This window comes from Diachasma alloeum, unplaced genomic scaffold (assembly GCF_001412515.2).
Source record: "Diachasma alloeum isolate Michigan unplaced genomic scaffold, Dall2.0 Dall_scaffold_00510, whole genome shotgun sequence".
Classification (NCBI taxonomy): domain Eukaryota; kingdom Metazoa; phylum Arthropoda; class Insecta; order Hymenoptera; family Braconidae; genus Diachasma; species Diachasma alloeum.
Window position 1 is genome coordinate 122,509 of NW_021680642.1, and position 21,460 is coordinate 143,968.

The window sequence follows — 21,460 nt, forward strand, 5'->3', positions numbered from 1 at the left end:
GAGAGGCAGCATCAATAATGGCGACTAGTATAGTGCTAAAAGGCCTGTATGGCCTCGGTGTCAACTCTTGGCCGACCTATGTCGCTCTTTATAACGCGTTAGTATCATCCACTCTTCTATATGCGATGCCTTCCTGGGGTCTTCACAACAATCAAGACCTTGAGAAGGCACAGACGAACTTCTTCAAGAGAACTCTCAACCTACCCAGGAGCACGCCTGGGTGGGCTCTGAGATTGGAAACCAATCTTCCCAAAGTAAAATTTAGAGTCATGAAAATGTCTTGGGATTGGCTATTGAAGATTCTGAAGTGTAACGACGCCTTTTTACCAAAGATTTGCATTCAGAGACTCCCCCATCTGAGTCAAAGCCCCTCTTGTGATGTATCCCTTAACTGGGTTTACCAAATTAGAAACCTACTTGAAATAACTGGTCACCTTGATCTCATGAATAGTTTTGATTTCACCTCTCTAGATGCGAAAACTGTAGATATTTTTAAAAAATACGAATGTATCCTCAAATGCGAAGATCTTGAAAGATGGAAACTCTCCACCTCCTGCCAAATCACCCCTGACTTTTCTCTTTCTACTGATTGGAGATCCACTTATTTGCAAGCTGACCATAATTTACATGTAAAACAACTGATTGCTCAGGTTGGACTAGCCAATATTTACAATTGTTATTTTTATATTGATAAGGCTAAAGTAAGATTTAAACCAAATTCTATCTGTATATACTGCGACCTTGATGAAAATGACTCTATCGAACATTTCTGCCTCAGATGCAAAGCTACTTTCAAACGTAGATCTTCCTTTTTTATAAATTCTATACAATTCCTGAATTGCTCATGAAACGACATTATCTTTAAAGCGAATTTCAATGAAATAAAAGGTATCTATAAGTTTCTGCTTAGTTGTCTGTCCTTCAGACGTCAATTGGATCTACAAGATGTTTCCTTACGATCGACTCAAAAATCCATAAGTTTCTGCGTATAGTTATAAGTTTGGCAGAGTTTCCTGCGGTCCTCCCCCGCGCTTGCTGTTTTAATCTTTAATCTCTTTTTCATTTCTTTTCTTATTATTTGTACTTTGAGCTACCAAATTATCCTTTTGATTTTGATTATATATATATTTATATCAATACACATATATTCACGCACATGGACAAGTACCATCAAAATGCATAATTTTTGTACTCTTCTACTCCCCCGCTGCGATGGGGCTATGTATCCTACAAGCAGTTAATAAATAATAATAATAATAATATATTTTAATTTGGTCAGATAGCCAGCATTATAATGAATATTTTGAAAAAAAAATTGAATTCGGCTGAGTGGTTTTTGAGATATTAAAGAAAAAAGTTTCACATACAAAGTTGAATATCTCCGTAACTACTTGTTCGATTTCGCCCATTCAAAATACCAAACTTTGTTACGATCAGACCTACACTCGTACAAAGTTTGAAGTTTCTATCTCAATTATTTTTTAAGTTATTGTGGTAACAAGCGATTTCGTAAAAAAAATGAAAAAATGAAAATAAAACTCAATTTTCCGTAGCGGGGTGATTGAACTTCTGTGCAGTAAGATAGATCTCATCTTGACACATATTTTGAAAAAAAGAAAAGAAATTGGTCAAGCCGTTCCTGAGATATTTGCGAAAAACGATTTTTGAGAAATCGCTATATCTCAAGATCTACTCAACCGATCAAGCTGAGATTTAGCACAGATTTGTGTCTGGTTGGTATTAACTATGAGCCAAAATTTCAAGTTTTTTTAAATTACGGTTTTGGAGTTATTGACACATTTCTGGACAAACGCACACACATACATACAGATATCGTCTAAAAACATCATATCTCGACGTTTCAGACCACTCTGAGTTATATCCCAGCAAAATTTGAGAATCGAAAAACATTGCATTTTTAAAGCTTCCATTCGGAATCAAAAACGAGAAAAAAAGGAAAAAAGGGGGTTTTCCGTCTGATCGTCAACTATTCAAAATAACGACTTTTCAGGCATAATGCAAAGACAATCAGAAGGGAAAACCCTTTTTTCGGTTTTTTCGTTTTTTTTTTTCGATTTTCTCATGACGTATATAATGGATCGTAAAACGGAAACTAAACTTTGTTCTTTGGCGTCTCACGAACATTTTGAAAAAAAAATCAAATCAGATCAAAATTGTGGAATGAAGAATGTTTTAAAGGTAGAAACATGAAAAGCGACGTTTTCCGTGGAAGTACGGGGCAAAACCGATTGGGTCCGGGATTTTTCCCACTTTAACATATCCCATCATATAACTAAAGTCGCTCAATAAGTCCCTAGATCCACCGAAGACTTTCCCATTTCACCGCCCCCCCCCCTCAATAAAGGGTATAGAACCCCCTTAATAAGGGCTATAAAGGGTTATTAGCAGCATGAGATTCACAACCTGGAATTCAAGCCGCAACTAGGACTTTCACACCAATTTTTCATCATAATTTTCCACATGATGATCATCTTAAAATTTCACACAATTTTTAAAATGAATATTCCATAGAATTTTTATCTGAGAAATATAATAAATCAAAGTTTCCATCTATGCTAATTACACTGTTCTCTCGAGAACAATTGATTATTGAAAAGCTGTTAATGAGATTTCCTGCGGCTGAGGAAATTGTTTGTAAAAGAATTCTCATCACATTCGCTCTCAGTATCATTCATTCTTACAATTATTTTTATACATGGTAAAATGAGATGAGTCAATCCATCACGTTTCATACATAATCATCAGTCCTATACATAATTTATTCCATTTTTTTTTCAGAGACTTATGCATCTAGTCCTTTTTCCAAGTATAAGGGTCCACCATCTCCAAGGACATTGAATGTTACTCCAAATACATCTTTTAATAAATCTTTAAACATTTCCATCAATGGTAGTCTCACTGGAGAAGGGATTATTCAAGATGAAACAGAGTTGCGAAATTATTTGAAAGATATTTCTGAGCGAGAGAGAAAAACCACTCTCTCCACTAGTGTGGACCAGCCCTCGAATCTTTTAAGCAGTTTCTGGTCGCATCCTGCTACAAGAAATCCTGGGGAAGTGTCACCAATGCTGAGGAGATGCGCTTACCAATTAGCTCCAACAATTGGTGAATATTTGTTTATAAGCTCAACTTTACCTTTCCATAGACTGGATTCTTTTGCGGGAAATAATTCTTGTAGAAAATACCCAGGAATTTGTTCTGTAGCTGGACAAATTTCCTGCGAAAAATGTCTCTTTGCAGGGCACGATCTAAGTAATTAAATAAAGCAGGGACTTGGAACGTGTTCCAGGTTCGACTTCATTCCAGGGCAAGAAACGAAACGAAATTAACGTTCCTAGCTAGGAACGAAGCTCGGAATAAAAGTCGTGAAACATTGCGTGTAGACCCAGTCAGCCACGTTGTCGACAAGTTGCTGGTAACTAGTTACAGTTGTGTTGTTGACAGTTACCGATGTCCCCCATTCAAAAAGCATAGGAGTTACTCATGGTTGTCGGCAACTCCAGGGATACCTGAACGGTATTTATTGGGGTCTCAAGCACAGCAGGGGACAATAGTCCAATTAAGAGGGTTAAGCAAGGGAGGGCGTAAACTCAACCGGCCGATGGCGTGTCAATCAGTGGCTATTTTGGGCGCGGAGGATGATGTAGTATAAATAATTTTTCTACATTTATAAATTTTTACCAAATGTTGTCAACACCCAAAGCAATATGCATTTAATATCAGTATATGAATGGTTCAGCCGAGTATTGAAACGAATATATACCTTGAAAATTAGAATTTTTCTTAGCGCCTTTTACACAATTTTTTCAACATCGCAAAGATCGAGCAAAAAATGTTTTCAGTCTACAATAGGTCTTTTCGAGAAAATCTTCAATTGTCTATTTCATGAAAAATACCGAAAAATCAGAACTCCATCCCTTTCCATCCGTATCCAATTTTTACCGTCATTTTCTTCTGTAATGTCCAAAATTTTATACTAGAAATTTAAGGCTAGAATAATTTATGTAAAATAATCAAGAAACAAATCGACGATTGTAAACTAAATAAAGTGCATTTTATCACGTGAACTCGATTAAAAATTCCAAAGACATTGGAATCGAGTTCAAAAGTGATGAAATGGCCCACTCAGCAGGCCCCAATTACTCAATACCAAGATTCGCGCACGGGGGAACGATTGAAAACCGATGAATTGAAACCCCAAAAACCAAATGAACTACTTCCCCATAAAAATCGAAAGAGTGGGAAAAGTCATACTGTAGGATTTGCGATGGTCGGGAGTAACAAGTCACTACTAAACGAATAAACAATTTAATAATATATTTATTCGCCGAAGCGTCAGTCTCAACAAGTAAAATGAATATTGATTTGATGTTCAGTTGCGCTCGATACAACGGATGCCGATCAACTGCCCACGGCTCCTGTGCGATAGGACGCCGTGATAGAATAATTCGGAAGAGACGCGAAATGTAATCCTCTATTATTGTGTTTGTGTATCCGTGAGAGGAAAGCAACGAAATACTAAATTCACCAATTAAAAATGGACTCGTTGGAGCCCATGTGACAAGTGACCCCAAAATTCATATAAAAATGTCTGTGTTAAATGTGGCGCCCTATGCCAGTCTCCTTATTACCAACAGTGTGGCTGACTGTGTCGCCACGGCGCCGTTGCGCCTCTATGAGATATACTCGTACTATGTATCACTTGTGCCTCAACCGTTGTCGCATTACGTTGCTGAATAAAGCTTAATTACTTTTACGATAATACAACTGTGTTTAATCGTTATTTCAATCCTAAATAACCCTTCAGGTTATGGGCCTAGCACGCTTCCACTGTGCGTGATTAAAATTTATCATAAATTAAAGGATTGAAAGCGATAAATCGGAAATTCCAAAAAGGACGCTATCGGGCGGTTGGGCACGTGTCCGGGTGGATCACACGTGATATAAAAAGATATCCAGAAAGAGGAAAAATCGAGGCGAGCTGGGTGAGTGACGACTGATGGGAAGTAAAATGAAAAGTACTCAGAGAAAATGTAAGTACTGAAAAATGCATTAATTGAGTGAAGTGAATTGGTGAGAACGGAAAATAGAAGGGATCAAAATGAATTATCCACGACGCCGATCTGAAATCGAGATTTTAGATTGAAAAGAATTAATAAAGAAATCCCATTAAATTCACAAAAAAATCACTGAAAAGCAAGAAATATCATTTGTCATAGATAAAATCATATTTAGAGAAAAATAAAAGAAGAAAGCCAAGTGACGCCGTGACAATAGTTTCTCGGCAGTGAAGGCGAGCACGGGTTTGAACAGGCTTCAACAAGTAGACGCAACGGGTGGGTTACGCGCGCAACCGGGGCGCGTCTGAGAGAGAGGGACGACTGCAGTCCCACACACATTGCTCGAGCAAGGCGAGAATAATAAGAAATAGAAAGAAAAACGAAAATCAGTGTGAATATAAAAATTGGTGTGAAAAACAACGATTCTCTCTTTCTAGGCCGCGTTCCGCGTATGTGCGGGGTCCACCAGCGTAATGTAAAGCACTAAAATAAAATCAATAGACACTAGTGCAAAATTGAAATTTGCAAATTAAGGATGCATCCAAATCGAAATATTTAATTGCNAGGATGCATCCAAATCAAAATATTTAATTGCTGAGAATATTGAATTTAGAAATATTTAATAGGCGAGAATAACAAATTAAATATTTGATGGGTCGAACTAATGAAATTGAATTCTAAAAGTGTTATCTTCAGACGAAGATATTTATAAATAAATAATTACAGCTGATAAAGAACTTGTGTATCAAGTGTGGAGACTCATAATTAGACAACATCTAATGGAAGGAAACCATGAGGGAGAAGTGATCTCCCTGGCAATAATAGACGATAAAGTTTATGTTCTTCCAGACGAAGGAACAGGATATGTAACAGGTGAGACATCAGGCATATGTGTAAATAGGCGAGCACATTAGAAACGCGCAATATTAAGACGCCAAATTGCTTGAGAAATTTAAATAAATTTCTCGCAATCATAAAAGACTTGAGTGTGTTTGGAGGAGGTCTTATGTTTAGATTTTCTGAAGAGCACATTCATTCTGAATTCGGTTTGTGTATGTTTAGCAAGTCGAGTTTGGGATTTCGGACCTGAATATAAAAATTGTAACCAGATACAATAATCCTAAATTTTCTTTTGGTCTCTTTAAAATTAGATAGGAGAGATTTCTCAGAGGATCAATGGATATGTCTGACTGTGTTAGAATCTGCATTGTTGGCTGAAGAAAAGCCAATGTATCTACCAGGTTACCGTCCGAAGAGTCAAAAGTCAACAACAGCTGTAATCGAGAATGGGTCAAGAAACATGAACAAAGATTTGGGAAATACACAGGCGAGGGCCACAGGCGAGTCCAGGTCAAGCGAATTGGCTGGAGGCGAGACGAATGGCGGCGAGATAAGTGCAGGCGAGAAAACAAGCGAGAAAACCACAGGTTATACTAATGTTGACAAAACTGACCAAATCAAACCGAAACCCAAGATTACAGCAGATAATACAGTAAATATTAAATTGAAATTGGTAAATTCTAATTTAGACGATGAATCAGTTGAGCCTAATGGCAACAAGACTGTCAAAACAATCTCTGTAGACACACAGTTGGTTGAGTTGAAGAGCATGATGGAAAAGCAATGTAGCTCAAATATAACTTCAACAAAAGCACTGTATGAAGGTCTAACAGAGAATAGAAACCAAGTGAGACTGAATGCTGAGGTGAGAGCACAAGATAAAAAAGACGTACTGGAGCTGTTGAGTGCCCTGGACAAAAAGCACAACGACAAAATTGGAGAAGTAATAAGAACCTTCGATAATTATCGCAATACTGTCGAGTGATCAATCAAGGTAAGAAAAAACAAAGAGAAAAGAATAGATGGAGGAGTGATGTCAAATGAGCATATAAATCTAGAAAGTCAAATTAATTCAATAGTCCATAAACAGATCAATGAAATTAATCAGACAAAGTCAAGTCAAGTAAACAACCTAAATCCTTTGAGTCAATTAGCTGGCGAGGTAACACATAAGTTACAAATTGAATTGCTTAACAAGGGAATGAGTTTCAAAAGAGATTACAAAATGGACAGCAAAATGAAATATGAACATTTGTATGATTATTTCTCGTCACAAATTAAAACAAATAAACTTTTACACATCATTGACGATAGCATTCTCGTTACTGTGGACGAGGAAACTCTTGCAGAACAGAAGGACAAAGTTAGAGAAATTCTAATCAATCGTTTGGACAGAAGTTATCACCCTAAAATTGTCAAATTACAAGATCCAAAAGAAATATTGAAGAAACTTAAAGAATTGAAAATGGCTGAGTTTAATGTAACTGCACACTCGGTGAGACAAGACCTTTATAATATGAGATATAATCCTGCTAAAATGACAGCTGGCGAGTTTAACGATATGTTTGATGAAAAAATTGCAACTTATGAAAATGCTCCCGACACCATTCCTCTGAGTGAAAGCGAAAAGAAAGATGCATTCTACAATGCAGTAATAAAAGCTTTTCCCAACATTAAAATCATTGAAAAAGTAACAAGGAAAGCTATAGGTGTGGGCTTGACTTTTGGCGAGTTGAAAATTGCGATATTAGAAGAAGAAGCTACTATGAAAAATGAGCTCTCTGATTCTGATATTAAAACTGCTAATTTTGCCCAGCACAAGGGGCCAAGGTGTTTTGCTTGTCAGGCATATGGACACAAGGGACCAGACTTTCCCAATAAAGGGAAAGGATACTTGTGCTACAAGTGCAACCAGTTTCGGAATTACAAGGCGAGAGATTGCCCAAACAGAACTCACAATGACAATGCACCAAGTGGTTCAGGATACTCTAAGCAGACTCCAAGGTACAATTCCAATTCAAAAATTAATTATAGAAACAATTATCGAGATCAATATAGAAGTAACGATAAAGGAACGAAAAGACCAATGAGAGGAAAAACATATGGTCCAAGTAAAAGAGAAAGATTCAATAAGAGTCGGTTCTCTTATAAAAGAGGCGAGAACAAACACGGGTTTAACTCATCTCACTAATCAAACAAGAAATCAAAATCCGACGAACCCAAAGAGAAAAATAACTCCACGCAAGGTAAGGAAAAAGAAAATAATGATCAATCAAGTGCTGAAATATTTTATGCAGATAGTCAACAAACAAATGAAAATAAGTTTCTGACAGACTTTTTGGCAGACTCAGGCACGACCGAGCATTTAACAAATTCTAGAATTATATTCAAAACATTCAGTGAATTAGATTGTGGAGTAATTAGGTGTGCTAATAAAAATGAGTCAGCGGACTTAAGAACGGAGGGAGCTGGAAAAATAGAAATCGAACTGGTGAGTGGTAAATTAGTAGAAATTGACAAAGTTATTTTTGCAGAAGCTCTTAAAGCAAATCTGCTATCATTAAGAAAATTTGCCAAAATGGGATTAGCAATCTACTTGGATGACAAGAAAATTGATATATTTGATCCAGTGTCGAATGAACTTTTCATCTCGGGGATTTACAGAAAACCTTACTGAATAATCGATTTAGAAATAGTAAAGTCAAACTCTATCAGTGAGAATTCTTTCAAGCAAGTAAACAGGCGAGTAGTAGCAAATGTTGCTGATATCACTGGGGATGAGAATGAGGTGAAAAGATATCTTACCAGAAGTGTCACAGCAAATTTACAGAATGAAACAAGTGAGAAAACAAACGAAATTGATAATAGTAATGAGGAAGGAAATAAAATTGAAGAAAAGGCAAAGGAAGAAAAGCATAATGAAAAAGGGAGTGAAAACTTAATAAAAGAGAAAATAATTACTAAAGAAAATATTCCCTATGAACAATCAAATTTTGATTACACCATTTGGGACAGGAAATTGCAAGATGTTGATGAATTAACATGGGATGATTCGTTAGAAGATTTTCCAAAACTCTCCATTGATAAAGATAGCTATTTGAAGGATCAGAATGTCATGCTGTGGCATTGTAGATTTGGACATGCCTCAACGAGTTACCTCAATGCATTACAAAAGAAATTCCCAGATAATAAAGAATTAAATGCAGTAAAGTTTGATGATGAATTCATTAGACATTGTGAGGTGTGCTTAACGTCTAAATTTAATAAATTATCATTCCCATCGGTGCGCAGGCGAGCAACAGCACCATTGCAAATAGTTCACTCAGATGTGATGGGGCCTATTACTCCAATTTCTCATCCTAAGGGATACAGATTTATTTGTGTGTTCATCGATGATTTCTCAAGATTCGCTATGGCTTATCCAATGAAGGTGAAAAGTGAAACAGGACGTTGTCTTGAGATGTNAGTTATTTTTGCAGAAGCTCTTAAAGCAAATCTGCTATCATTAAGAAAATTTGCCAAAATGGGATTAGCAATCTACTTGGATGACAAGAAAATTGATATATTTGATCCAGTGTCGAATGAACTTTTCATCTCGGGGATTTACAGAAAACCTTACTGAATAATCGATTTAGAAATAGTAAAGTCAAACTCTATCAGTGAGAATTCTTTCAAGCAAGTAAACAGGCGAGTAGTAGCAAATGTTGCTGATNTGATGGGACCTATTACTCCAATTTCTCATCCTAAGGGATACAGATTTATTTCTGTGTTCATCGATGACTTCTCAAGATTCGCTATGGCTTATCCAATGAAGGTGAAAAGTGAAACAGGACGTTGTCTTGAGATGTTCATCAGAAGTGCGCGTAATTTACTGGGTTATGACGCGAAAGTGTGTTATCTTAGATCAGATCAGGGAACAGAGTATACAGGCGGGCATACCGTTGAAGTTCTTAAGGGTCTAGGGGCGGAATTACAGTTAGCTTCCACTTATACACCTGAACACAATGGTGTCGCTGAGAGATTTAATCAAACTATCCAGAAAAAGCTGAGATGTTATATGTTTGACTCGAGACTGCCAAAGGGCATGTGGGATCTGGGCTTAACTGCTGCAGTTTATGCTTACAATAGGACTCCACATAAATCAAACAATATGATAAACCATTTAGAAAGATTCGCGCCTAATCACAGCTTTGATATTAATCAAATTAAAAGATTCGGTAGTTTAAGTTATGTAAAAATTGCTAAAAATGCTGGCCCAAAGTTTGGACCTCGAGGTGTAGGTATGGTCTTGGTTGGATATACTCCAACAGGGTATCAACTCTTAAAGCCAGAGCTAGGAAAATATTATGAAAGTAGACATGTTAAATTCAATGAAAAATTAGTGTATGGGGATAAATACAAGGGAAACGGTATCAAAGATTTCCCAGACTATGGAGAAATGGAGAATAAAGATGAATGGTTTGTTGAGTTCGAAAAGAATCGAGGTGAGACCGAGGATTCTTCAAAACCGGAGGGAGAGATAAAACGCAAAAGAGGTAGACCAAGGAAAGAAGTTTCAGAACAAAACATTACCAAGAAAGTGAAGACAGTTGATATAAAAGATAAAACAATAAATGATAATAGCTTTTCAGAGTTGGAAATTGATGAGAACGTGAAAGGAAATGTTTTCTTCACTAGTGTTATCAGTAATGTAGGCGAGATAGATTTAGCACAAAAGGAAGATGAAGTGTATCATGCACTTTTATCAAGCATAAATGAAGATCCCTCAAATGATCGAGAAGCTATAAATATTAAAAATAATGATTATTGGTTAAATGCGGTTGATAAAGAATTAAACTCGTTAGAAAGAAATCAAGTATGGAAAATTGTCAAAAGACCTCTAAGTATGATGAATGGAAAAAGATTAAATGTCATTGATTCAAAATGGGTTTTTAAGTGTAAAAATGAGGCAAATGGAAAAATAAGATTCAAAGCGAGACTAGTAATCAGAGGTTTCAAGGATAAGAACATTTATGAATTAAGGGAAACTTATGCTCCAGTAGCTCGTTTACCTTTAGTGAGAATAGTTATATCAATTGTAAACAAATATAATCTAGAGGTATGTCAGCTAGATGTTAAAACTCCTTTCCTCAATGGGGTGATACATGAGGAAATTTACATGGAAATTCCAGATGGAACTAATCATACTGACAAAGATAGGCAAGAAAATGTGTGCAAATTGAAGAAAGCACTTTATGGTCTTTGTATCAGTCCCAAACGGTGGAATGTAAAATTCACTGAAGTAGCTTTGAGTATGGGTCTGCAGAACTCGGATTTAGAACCTTGTTTATTCACTTGGCGAGATGAAGACAAGTTCTTGCTTCTGCTACTTTATGTAGATGATATGTTATTGGTGAGCAATGATAACGATAAATTGGCTTAAGTAAAGGGTAATTTATGTAGCGAATTTGGAATGACAGTCCTGGGAGAACCCAAGGAATTCTTGAGCATGACTATTAGGCGGGACAGAGAAAATCAGATTATCAAATTAAATCAGGAAAATTATATTCAAAAGATATTAAGTAGGTTTGGCTTTGATAAAGCATATCCACAACGTACACCAATGAATACTTCTCAAGTAGTTAATAATGAGAGAAAATTAAGAGAAACAGAATATGATAATGGGACTTTGGAAAGGACAGAAACAAAAGCAAACATTCCTTATAGAGAGGCTGTAGGTAGTCTTTTGTATTTGGCTGGTGCTACGAGACCAGACATTGCATATGCAGTCAATGTGATAAGCAGACATCAAGTAAATCCTAAAGAAAGTGATTGGGAAATGGTAAAAAGAATTTTTCGGTATCTGAGAGGTACTACGGGCTTGGGTCTGAGATATTCAGGCGAGACCAATGACATTCAGGGTTATTCTGATGCGAGTTTTTCTGATTGTAAAGATTCAATCACAACTTGTGGATTTGTGATTAGACTGTTTGGTGATTCGATCATTTGGCGATCTCACATACAGACTACAGTAGCACTTTCTACGTGTGAAGCTGAGTATGTTGCAATGAGCGAGGCGAGTCGAGAAATGATGTCGTTGCACAACTCTTTGAAACTGATACTGGTTGATCCCCCTGTTCCAATGATCTTAAGGTGTGATAATAAATCTGCTATTGTGAATGTAGAAACAAATGGAGGAATGAAATTGAGGCACATTGTAGAGAACAAATTACATTATGTAAAGGAATGTGTTAAAAAGAATTATATAAAAATCATTTGGATTGGCTCAAGGGATCAGCTAGCTGATCTTTTCGCCAAACCATTGACGTTTGAAACATACAAGCGTTTGATGGACCTAATAATGAAAGTAAATATTTAAATTATTTTCTTTCTGTTTGTCTAGGAAATAACTAATTTGGCGAGACTTTCTTGGAGAGATAAAAAGGGCGAGACCTTTCTTGGAGAGATAAAATTGGCGAGATGGTAAAACTGACGAAATTACCTGGCGAGAATACTGAGGCGAGATAAAGTTACCAAATAAGAAACTTTGTGATAAACGAGAACAGATTATTAGGAGAGAAAAAGATTGGAGAGGAATCAAGGATACTGTCTATGGCGGGAGGGAGGGTTGAATGTGGCGCCCTACGCCAGTCTCCTTATTACCGACAGTGTGGCTGACTGTGTCGCCACGGCGCCGTTGCGCCTCTATGAGATATACTCGTACTATGCATCACTTGTGCCTCGACCGTTGTCGCATTACGTTGCTGAATAAAGCTCAATTACTGTTACGATAATAAAACTGTAGTTAATCGTTATTTCAATCCTAAATAACCCTTCAGTGTGAAAAATCAAAATTGAACAGTCTTGAAGCAGCGACGGAACGGTAACAATTCTGGTGGAAATACTTCATTTAATCGGCCCGGTTTTTCAGTCCTTCCTTCGATTACGCAGGATAGTACTCAATTAATAGTAAGTTATGAGTAATTGAAATTATCCGGGAATAAAATTTCTTTAATCGAGAGTGGTGACTTTTCTTACAAATACGGAATTCGTTCATTGTGACGTGTTGTGGACAGCCTCAAACAAACTCTTAAACTCTTAAAATTCAACTGTCAAAATTTATTAAAATATCAACGAGTAGAAGAAAGTGTTTCCGTGAAAGTATCCATAATAGCCTTTAGCACGACTAATTGCTGGTGAGGAAATTGCGGATTTACCCAGGGATCTACAAATACATCGATTAATTTATAAAAAACAGACCGAATTGTGAGTAACAAAACTTGTAAACTCAAATTTGAATCCTTCAGATCATTCCAGGAGTAGAAATTTTAACTACATAGATTTCTGTAAAATCGCGCCTATGTTTTTGTAAACCCAATAGTTATTCAAAATATATTTAAATTCAAATTTGATTCTCATTACAACTCCAAATTTCTTGATTAGTAATTAGTCTCAACTCAATCCCTATCCCTAAATCAAACCCTTTTCCTTTATATTTTAGAAAAAGGTAAGAGTATAAAACTCTGCATCGTCTAATAATCACAAAATCTAATAATTTTAGCTTTGATTTTAATGTGACAATTAAAACATGTCCTTTCGACGCTAAAATCTTTCTCCGGACATAAAACTTCCTTTTGCCTTTTTTAAATTTCTTGCGTCTAATAGGTTTTACAAACGCAAAATGTTCTCATAATTAAGAAGTTTTGACAGAGAAATTGCACTTACAAAACAAGCTGACGAAGAAGAAAGTTAAAAAAGCCAAAAACCATCTTCAAATAGGCAACAATCGACGTCCACCTTTATTTGTGGAGCCGCAAATGGCAAAATTATGAAACTCTTCAAGAGATAAAATATTACAAGCCGGGGTTGATGTGTCCTTACACCCAGAAAAATGTTTTTTTTTTTAATCAAATAGAAATCGTTATTTCAGTTGTTTTACTTATTTCAAGAATATTTTTGCTACAAATGAATAAACTTATTTACATGTTCCACGAAAAAGAATTCAATTAAAGAATTTTGTTATTTGGAAAAAATCACATTTTCATGTGATAGGTATATAACTTAATCTTTCCCTTTTTAACTTCACGATAGAGGAAGTTATTGTAATCACTCCTAAAATAAACAAGCAGGGGTTCAAGGCTACTCGACAGAAGGCATGTGACCGTTACTTTTTGTCTTATTAGGCTCTTTCTTTCTTTTATTTCTACCAATTTCATTGGTAGTAAGCTTCCGAATGGATCCGTACCACTTCCCCGTTCCTAAGACAGGCATACATACGCAACCACATTAATTTTATTTCTATGTGGAAATTATTAACTAACACTTGATGTTGAAGAAATTTAACCTTGAAAATTAGAGATTAGATTGGTGGACTCGAGATTGCTTGATGAGTGAGCCTATTCATAATTTTCTAAATCTGGTAGTGTTGATTATCTCTATGGATTTCAACTAATATCTCATTTTCTTATAAACTATGCAGAAAGCAGATTTTTTTAAGTCGAATTTTCGTGTTTCTAATTTTGATTACAAATGGTCAAGAATGTTATGAAACGTGAAGAAATGATGTCTTTAGGGTCATATCTGTATGTATGATTTTGTTGCGTTGTTTTATCCCGGTCGATCCGATAGTTTCTGACATATAACAACTTTTTTAAAATTTTATCAAAGATTTTAGATATCCTGGGCAATTTTTTGAAAGTGTCTTTAAACAATTCATTTTCTTCATAAAAGACGAGAAGAAAATCGAATGAGAAACCATCAGTGTTTTCTACCACGCATAAAATCATTTTATTAGAAAAAAAATTATATTTAACCTTTTGATGAAACGGATTTATACAAAAAAATTAATATCTTACAAATATCTTCCAAACCACTGGGCCGATTGCGCCCATTCAAAATACGGACCTTTAATATTATGAGAGATATTGCGACCGTTTCTTTTTGCGTTATTAGTCTTTTTCTTCTTTTCATTTCTACCAATTCCATTGGTAGTAAGCTTCCGAATGGATCCGTTCCTCGTGCCTGTGATAGGCATACGCGTATGCCTGTCACAGGCACAAGTACAAGTATTTTGCATAATACAAGAATTTTAATGAACAAGCAGTTGACCGCTCCTATATTGCAGAAGGCATGTGACTGTTACTTTATGTGTTATTTGTATTTTAATTTTTTATTTCTACCAATTCCATTGGTAGTAAGCTTCCGATTGGATCAATAGCAATTCCCTTTTTCAATTTACAGGAGACACTATTTTCTTACGTCACATTCCTATCCCAATTTTTCCTCAAGTTATTGTGCGAACAAAGAATTTAGGGAACACCAAAAATGTAAAATCGCTTATACGAAGTTGGTTAATTGAAATGAATCTCTGTTTAATTGAAATTAATCTCCAAAACTTTGTATAAACGGGCATATATATTTTGATTGACCTACATAGATGACATCGAGACGAGTATTTTGTAAAACAAGTCGATATTTCGATTTTTGCACACGTTAGCGCGCGTACACGGATTTTAATGAAAAACAGAAAAATTGCAATATCTCGAAAATTTCTCATGACATGGTATGTATATTTCGATTAGTTCGGATAGACGAAATCGAGACGACCATTTTGAAAAAATAAATAAATGAAATCGGTGAAGTAGTTTTTGAGATATTCAAGAAAATCGTTTTAGATACAAAGTTAAATATCTCTTGAACTAATTACCCAATTGAGCCCATCTTCAATACGAAACATTGTACTCATAAAAGGAAAGTCTGTGACAAATTTCAAGTTGATATTTTGTTTTTTTTTTAAACAGAGCGTGTACACGGATTTTTAGCGAAAAACAGAGAAACTAAAACATCTCGAAAACTTTGTATGGTGGTTATATATGTTTTGATAGATTCAGATAGACGACATCGAGATGAATATTTTGAAAAAAAAGTTGAAATCGGTTGGATATTTTCCGAGATATTTGCGAAAAACGATTCAGAAACAAACCTCGATTTCTCCAAAACGGCTAGGCCGATCAGGCTGAATATGAATACAGAGGTAGTCCTCATTAATACCTATAATCTGACAAAATTTCAGATTTTTTGGAATTATTTTAGCTGTTTATTTCTTCGATTTTCTAAAAGCTGACCATCAAGTGGACCGATTTGACCACGCACACACACAGATGGTCCTCAAATCTTGTATTTTTACGTTTCAGACCATTCTACATCATTTCCAGGCAAAATTAGAGAATCGAAAAATCAATCGATTGCAATGCTTCCATTCGTAAGCAAAAACAGAAAAAAGGGAATATCTCGAACACTTTGTATGAACAGGTATAGATGTTTTGATTGATCTCGGTAGAGGACATCAAGACGAATATTTTGAAGAAAAAGTGGAATCGGTTGCAAAATTCTAAAGATAGTCAACATAATAGATTTTCAGAAAAAGTTGAATATCTCCGAAACTACTGGTGCGATTGAGCCCGTCGTCAATACGAACCTTTGTTAACACGGGAGGAAGATTCTATCCAAATTTCAAGTCGATGTCTCGATTTTTGCACAGGTTAGCGCGCGTACAAGGATTTTAATGAAAAAACAGAAAAAGGGAAATAGCTCGAACACTTTGTAGGAACGAGTATATATGTTTTGATTGATCTAGGTAGAGGACATCAAGACGAATATTTTGAGAAAAAATAAATCTAAATCGGTCCAATAATTTTACAGATATTCGTAAAAAACGATTTAAAAACGAATCGCTTGTGACCTTTTCCTTATTTTAATTAGACTATTTCCTCAATTGAGGAGGGGTAAAATAAAGAAATAGATCAAATAAGGGGTTAAATTCAAATGATAAGATATATTCTATGAACTTTACAAATAATGGATCGTCAGAAGACCTCAAAAAGGCCTTTTGCTCTGATCTAGGGAAGTGATCTAGGGCCAGGCTACTTTAGTACACATCAAAAAGGGATGAATCTAAATTGTGAAAAATGGGGGAGAATCTAGAGGTGTCGAGGGGAGTAATCAAAAGAGATAACTAAATCGGATAATTTACTGAGGGACAAAAAGAAATGTGTGCGCTCACCGTTGGGGGGTATGAAGGGTAATATTGTGGGGACAAGAGGGAAAATGAGGGGGGTAACTCGTACTCACGACAGGACTTCACTCTGGCGAACACGTGGGAATTCCACCGGCGCCTGGCACTCCTTCAAAATACCAGGGCGTTTTCCTGGAGAGCCTCCTTTCCACCTCGGGGTTTCCTGGGAACCAATACTAGAGCTGGGATGAGCTCGATGTGTCAAAAATCCTCTTTTTATCCGCCACATAATTTCCGGGCGAATTTTACTGTATTCACTANATAACTTCCGGGCGAATTTTACTGTATTCACTATTTACTGCTTTCGGGGCACGTGGCGACTCACGGGGCAGCTAATGCACGAGTGACGGTCTTTTCTTTTCCTTCGCGATTCGTGGGGGTTCGTCAGGTGTCGATGTCCTTCGGTTTTTAATTCGGGAGCAATCGGGGCCAATCAGCACGGGTGAGTGGTGACGATGACTACAATCCAGGGATGTCTCACAAGGGATTATTGCAGGTGTTGAATATTCGGGAGTCCAGTATGGGGAATTTCCAGGGGGCGATGGCTTCTCCAATTGATCGGGTGGGGCCGGAACTGATGTCTTCCTTCGGCTGATGTCTTCGTGATGTCCAGGGGCGGTGGTAGAGGGGCGATGAGGGGAAAAGCGAGGGAAGAGGTAACCAACGGTGGCGAGAATTTGCGGTTTTAGGGGGCAGTGTGTGTTGGGGAAAAATATGTATAAAAATAAGAAAAATTAAATAATGTGCCTCGTCACAGCTGTCCCGGGGGTAGAGAATACGTAGGGTGTCAACAACCCTGCGTTGAACGATTCAAACCTTTTACAACCAATTTTCCAGGCTACTGCTCCAGGGGAAGAGAGGCTGGAATGAAGGCTCAGACTATTAGGAACAAATTTTACCAATCATTTCACTTATCATACGGGGTATCTCCCTACATTTTCCCTTGTTCGTAATTATGATTTTGTAGGTTGACAACTCCATTTATTTTTCATTGGACGACAGCTCAGTCGCCGCAACACTCTCATCCTTATTTTCCAATTAATTATTAATAATGAAAACAAAACTAATTCCGTCAAACAATATTCAAAAATTATACCCGAAAAATTATATATTAAAGGGTCTTTGGGTAACAAAAGAAAACTAAAATAAATGTCTTTGGAAGGGCGAGGGGTTAATTTCTTGGGCTCGGGGGGTTGTCTAGGGGGTTCAATCTAATGGTCAGACCTCGGGGAAGGGGCTCGTCGAGGGGTAACCAGGGGGTCAATGAATGAGAACAAGGGGTATCGGGATCAGGGACAACTAGGGTGAAGGGAGATGGGGGTTATGGGGATTCACCTGACTTCATCGCTGGGAGGATTCGATTTTTGGGGGCTCCTTATGGGTCTCGAGGGGGAAAGATGTGACTACTTAAAAACCTAAACCAACGACAATTTTATCCACGAGTGATTTTAACCAATAGTCGTTATGGATCTCTGGGCAACATTGTACAGTCATGCTTTCATCGCACCGACTGATTATATAATCTCTCATATTCTGGGGTATTTCGGACCACATTGGGTCATGCGAAATATTTTTAACCTAATCCTAACCTAATTCCAGGGTTCTTAGAATGCGTCAGGGCCCTCCCAGCTTTCTCTGAATATTTTAAGCCTTTCTTTCAGATCCAGCTGGTCATGGTCCCAGTGGTGCAGGTGACATGGGGTTGGTTTCTGGGTTCTTCGGGTGAATTTTCTAGGGGACTGGGGTGTCTCAGGGTATCTTGGGTTCTTCTGGGAAACTTGGGGGCTTACTGTCCATTCAAGGGGCAATTCGAGGTGAATATTTTCGATTTAAGTCTCGGATTGTCCCGGGGGTACAAGATACATGGGCTTGTCAGAAAGTTCTGTTGAACAATCATCATCATTCTACTTTATTTTGTGAAATAATAATTCTACTTAATAATCTAACCTAATACGGGGCCTATTTTACTGGGTAAATTTTTCTTATTTCCTGGGAACAATAGATTTTTCCTACTGACTGTTCCGATTTTTCAGTTCACCTACTCTAATTATTAAGACTGAATCCTGTGATACCTGGGGGATTTTGGGATATCTTGGGGAATTTTGGGAGTGGTCGTGATTCATTGGGGTTTTCGGGGATTTTTAGAAGGACTTGGGGGTTTCCAGGAAATTTTCGAGACTCTAGGGGATATTTCTGGACTCTCCGGATCATTCTGTGGAATCTTGAGACATGGTAGGATATTCCTAGAATTCCTGGGGGATTGAGGGTTTTTCTAGGGCGTTCTGGTATGCTAGGGGTCTTCTCTGGGATCTCTGGGGTCTTCTGTGGGATTTCTGGGGTCTTCTCTGGGATCTCTGGGGTAGCTGGGGTAACTGGAAGGGGTTCCGAGGTATTTGGAGACATTCTGGGATTTCCTAGGGGCTGGGGTGACCTGGATTCTACTGAGTGAAAGTGGAATGCTGACTTGGTTTCACTGGGCTTTCTATTAACTGCATGGGGACGAGGGATTCTAGTTCTCACTGATGAAGAGAGTGGATTCAGATCTAATGGACGAGGGGTTTTCCAACTCATGAACGGGGGAATTCGATTCAGGCTAGGACGGGAGATTTTCAGAGACATGAGTGGAAGAATTTGATCCAGGGTAGGTGGTCGAGGAATTTTGAGGGACATGAGTGGGGGGATTTGATCCATCTGGGGAGGGAGTTTGGGATCTTCAATTACTTCCTCTTTGAGATCTTTAACATTTGCATTCTCTTCACTGCTACTGGGATTTCCAAGAGATTGAACGAGGGATTGATCTGGTCCCGGGGGAATTTGGGGACAATCCTCGGTATGATTCTGAGGTGTCTGCTCAAGGGGTACCCGAGTGAAAATTCTGTTCAGGTCTTGATCAGAAACTGATCAAGTCCGATCCGAAATTCTGATCAGGCATGTTACGCCTCTGCCTTAGGTTTTTCCACTAGGGTAGGTTGGGTGGTCCGGCGACTGTCAGGGTGGCTAGGTGGGGCTGACTGGGATACGAAGGAACTGAGGGCTGTAGGGCTTTCGAGGGGCTGAGGTCCACTGTACCAGTCCGAGGCTGACTGGGGGTAACTTGAAATTCACCTGAGGGGAGTTCAATTCTGGGAGCTTCTCGCTTACTGGCGGTTCGAGATGACTCAACAATCTGTGAGGTCTCTGAACTCCTGTTCTGTGTGTTTACTTGATTTAACGAACTTCCCCAGAGCTGGGTGGGACAGCCTAAAAGGGACAGAGGGATGTAGAAAGAATCAACTTCTTTATTCCACTCAGCAGCCTCATCGCCAAACTTTTTTCTCACTTCTAATCTTACGAATCGATCTATCAAAACCTTGGGACTTCCAAAAATATTTACTTTATGGGCATCTAGAAGAGCTTTCTGCTCATAAGGGCCCAGTTCCTCAAACCTGTATTTACATACCTCTCGATAATGGGCAACCTCGATGGAGGGAGAGGGGACGTGTGTACTGGGCAGGATAGGGGTAGTAGGGACGGGGGTGAATATAGGGTTGGCGTTGGGTCTCGGGGTCATCTTGCTAGGAGATCGGAGGGAGCGTCGTATTTATTGAATGAAAATTTATCCAATGGAAATTTATTCAATCGAAATTTATTCAATGGAGGGAAATTCAGGAGATTTCTGTCGAATTAGGGGAGTCAGGGAGAATTCGGTGTTATTTCAATGCTTCGGAAGTTTAAGAAAAAACAACCACCCGTGAGTTATTCCCTCATTTCCCCTGGCTAATCTTAATAAGACTCGAGAGTCCCCCTTTGCAGGTTCGAAAAGTCGAAGAAAAACAGAAAAATAGTACTGAAATGAGAGTAGCTATTCTTCCCGTCAAATCAAAAAAATTATTCCAAAAAACACCAAAGAATATAAAAATTTCGAAAATTTCTACTCTAAAAATTTTTTACTTGACTCGAAAATAAAATTATTAATTTTATTTCAATGATTCTACTTTAATTCCGAGGGGGGTGAGGGGAAAAACCGTTTTTTGGGAGAAAAGGGAGGGAGAAAGAAAAGAAAAACGAATGATCTGTTGAGGGAATTTAAGAAACGATGTATTTTGATTCGAAGGGGGACGGGGGGTAGTGGCGATGGAATGTCGAAAAAAGAAAATGCGAGGGAATAACACGTTCAATACTCGAGGGGGGAGAGGGTGGGTTACGAGGAGAATAAATTGGAAGACACACAAAAATCCAGCAAATAATATTCGAGAAGAAAAATAATTCGAGAGAAAAATATATTCGAGCGAGAATGCACCATATAAAATAAAGATGAGTGTATCGGGCGATCGTAACTGCGCTGCGCAATCAAAACAAACCCGCGACGGTGAGCCACACAAAGGGAATGGAATGCGACTTCAGGGGGGAGATTAGGGGGGAGAAAAATAATACGCTCAATTTTTAGCGCCTGGCCCCACGTTGGGCGCCAATTTATGACCTTTTCCTTATTTTAATTAGACTATTT

General features: G+C 37.7%; 1 protein-coding gene across 1 annotated transcript in view; it reads left to right on the forward strand.

The window, feature by feature from the left end:
* Nucleotides 1–21,460, forward strand: part of LOC107042701 (transmembrane protein 209) — a 462,551-nt gene that overhangs the window by 102,076 nt on the left and 339,015 nt on the right. The window contains exon 2 of the mRNA XM_015263853.2: nt 2,800–3,126. Coding sequence (XP_015119339.1) covers nt 2,800–3,126 — 327 coding nt within the window. The remainder of the gene's footprint in view (nt 1–2,799; nt 3,127–21,460) is intronic.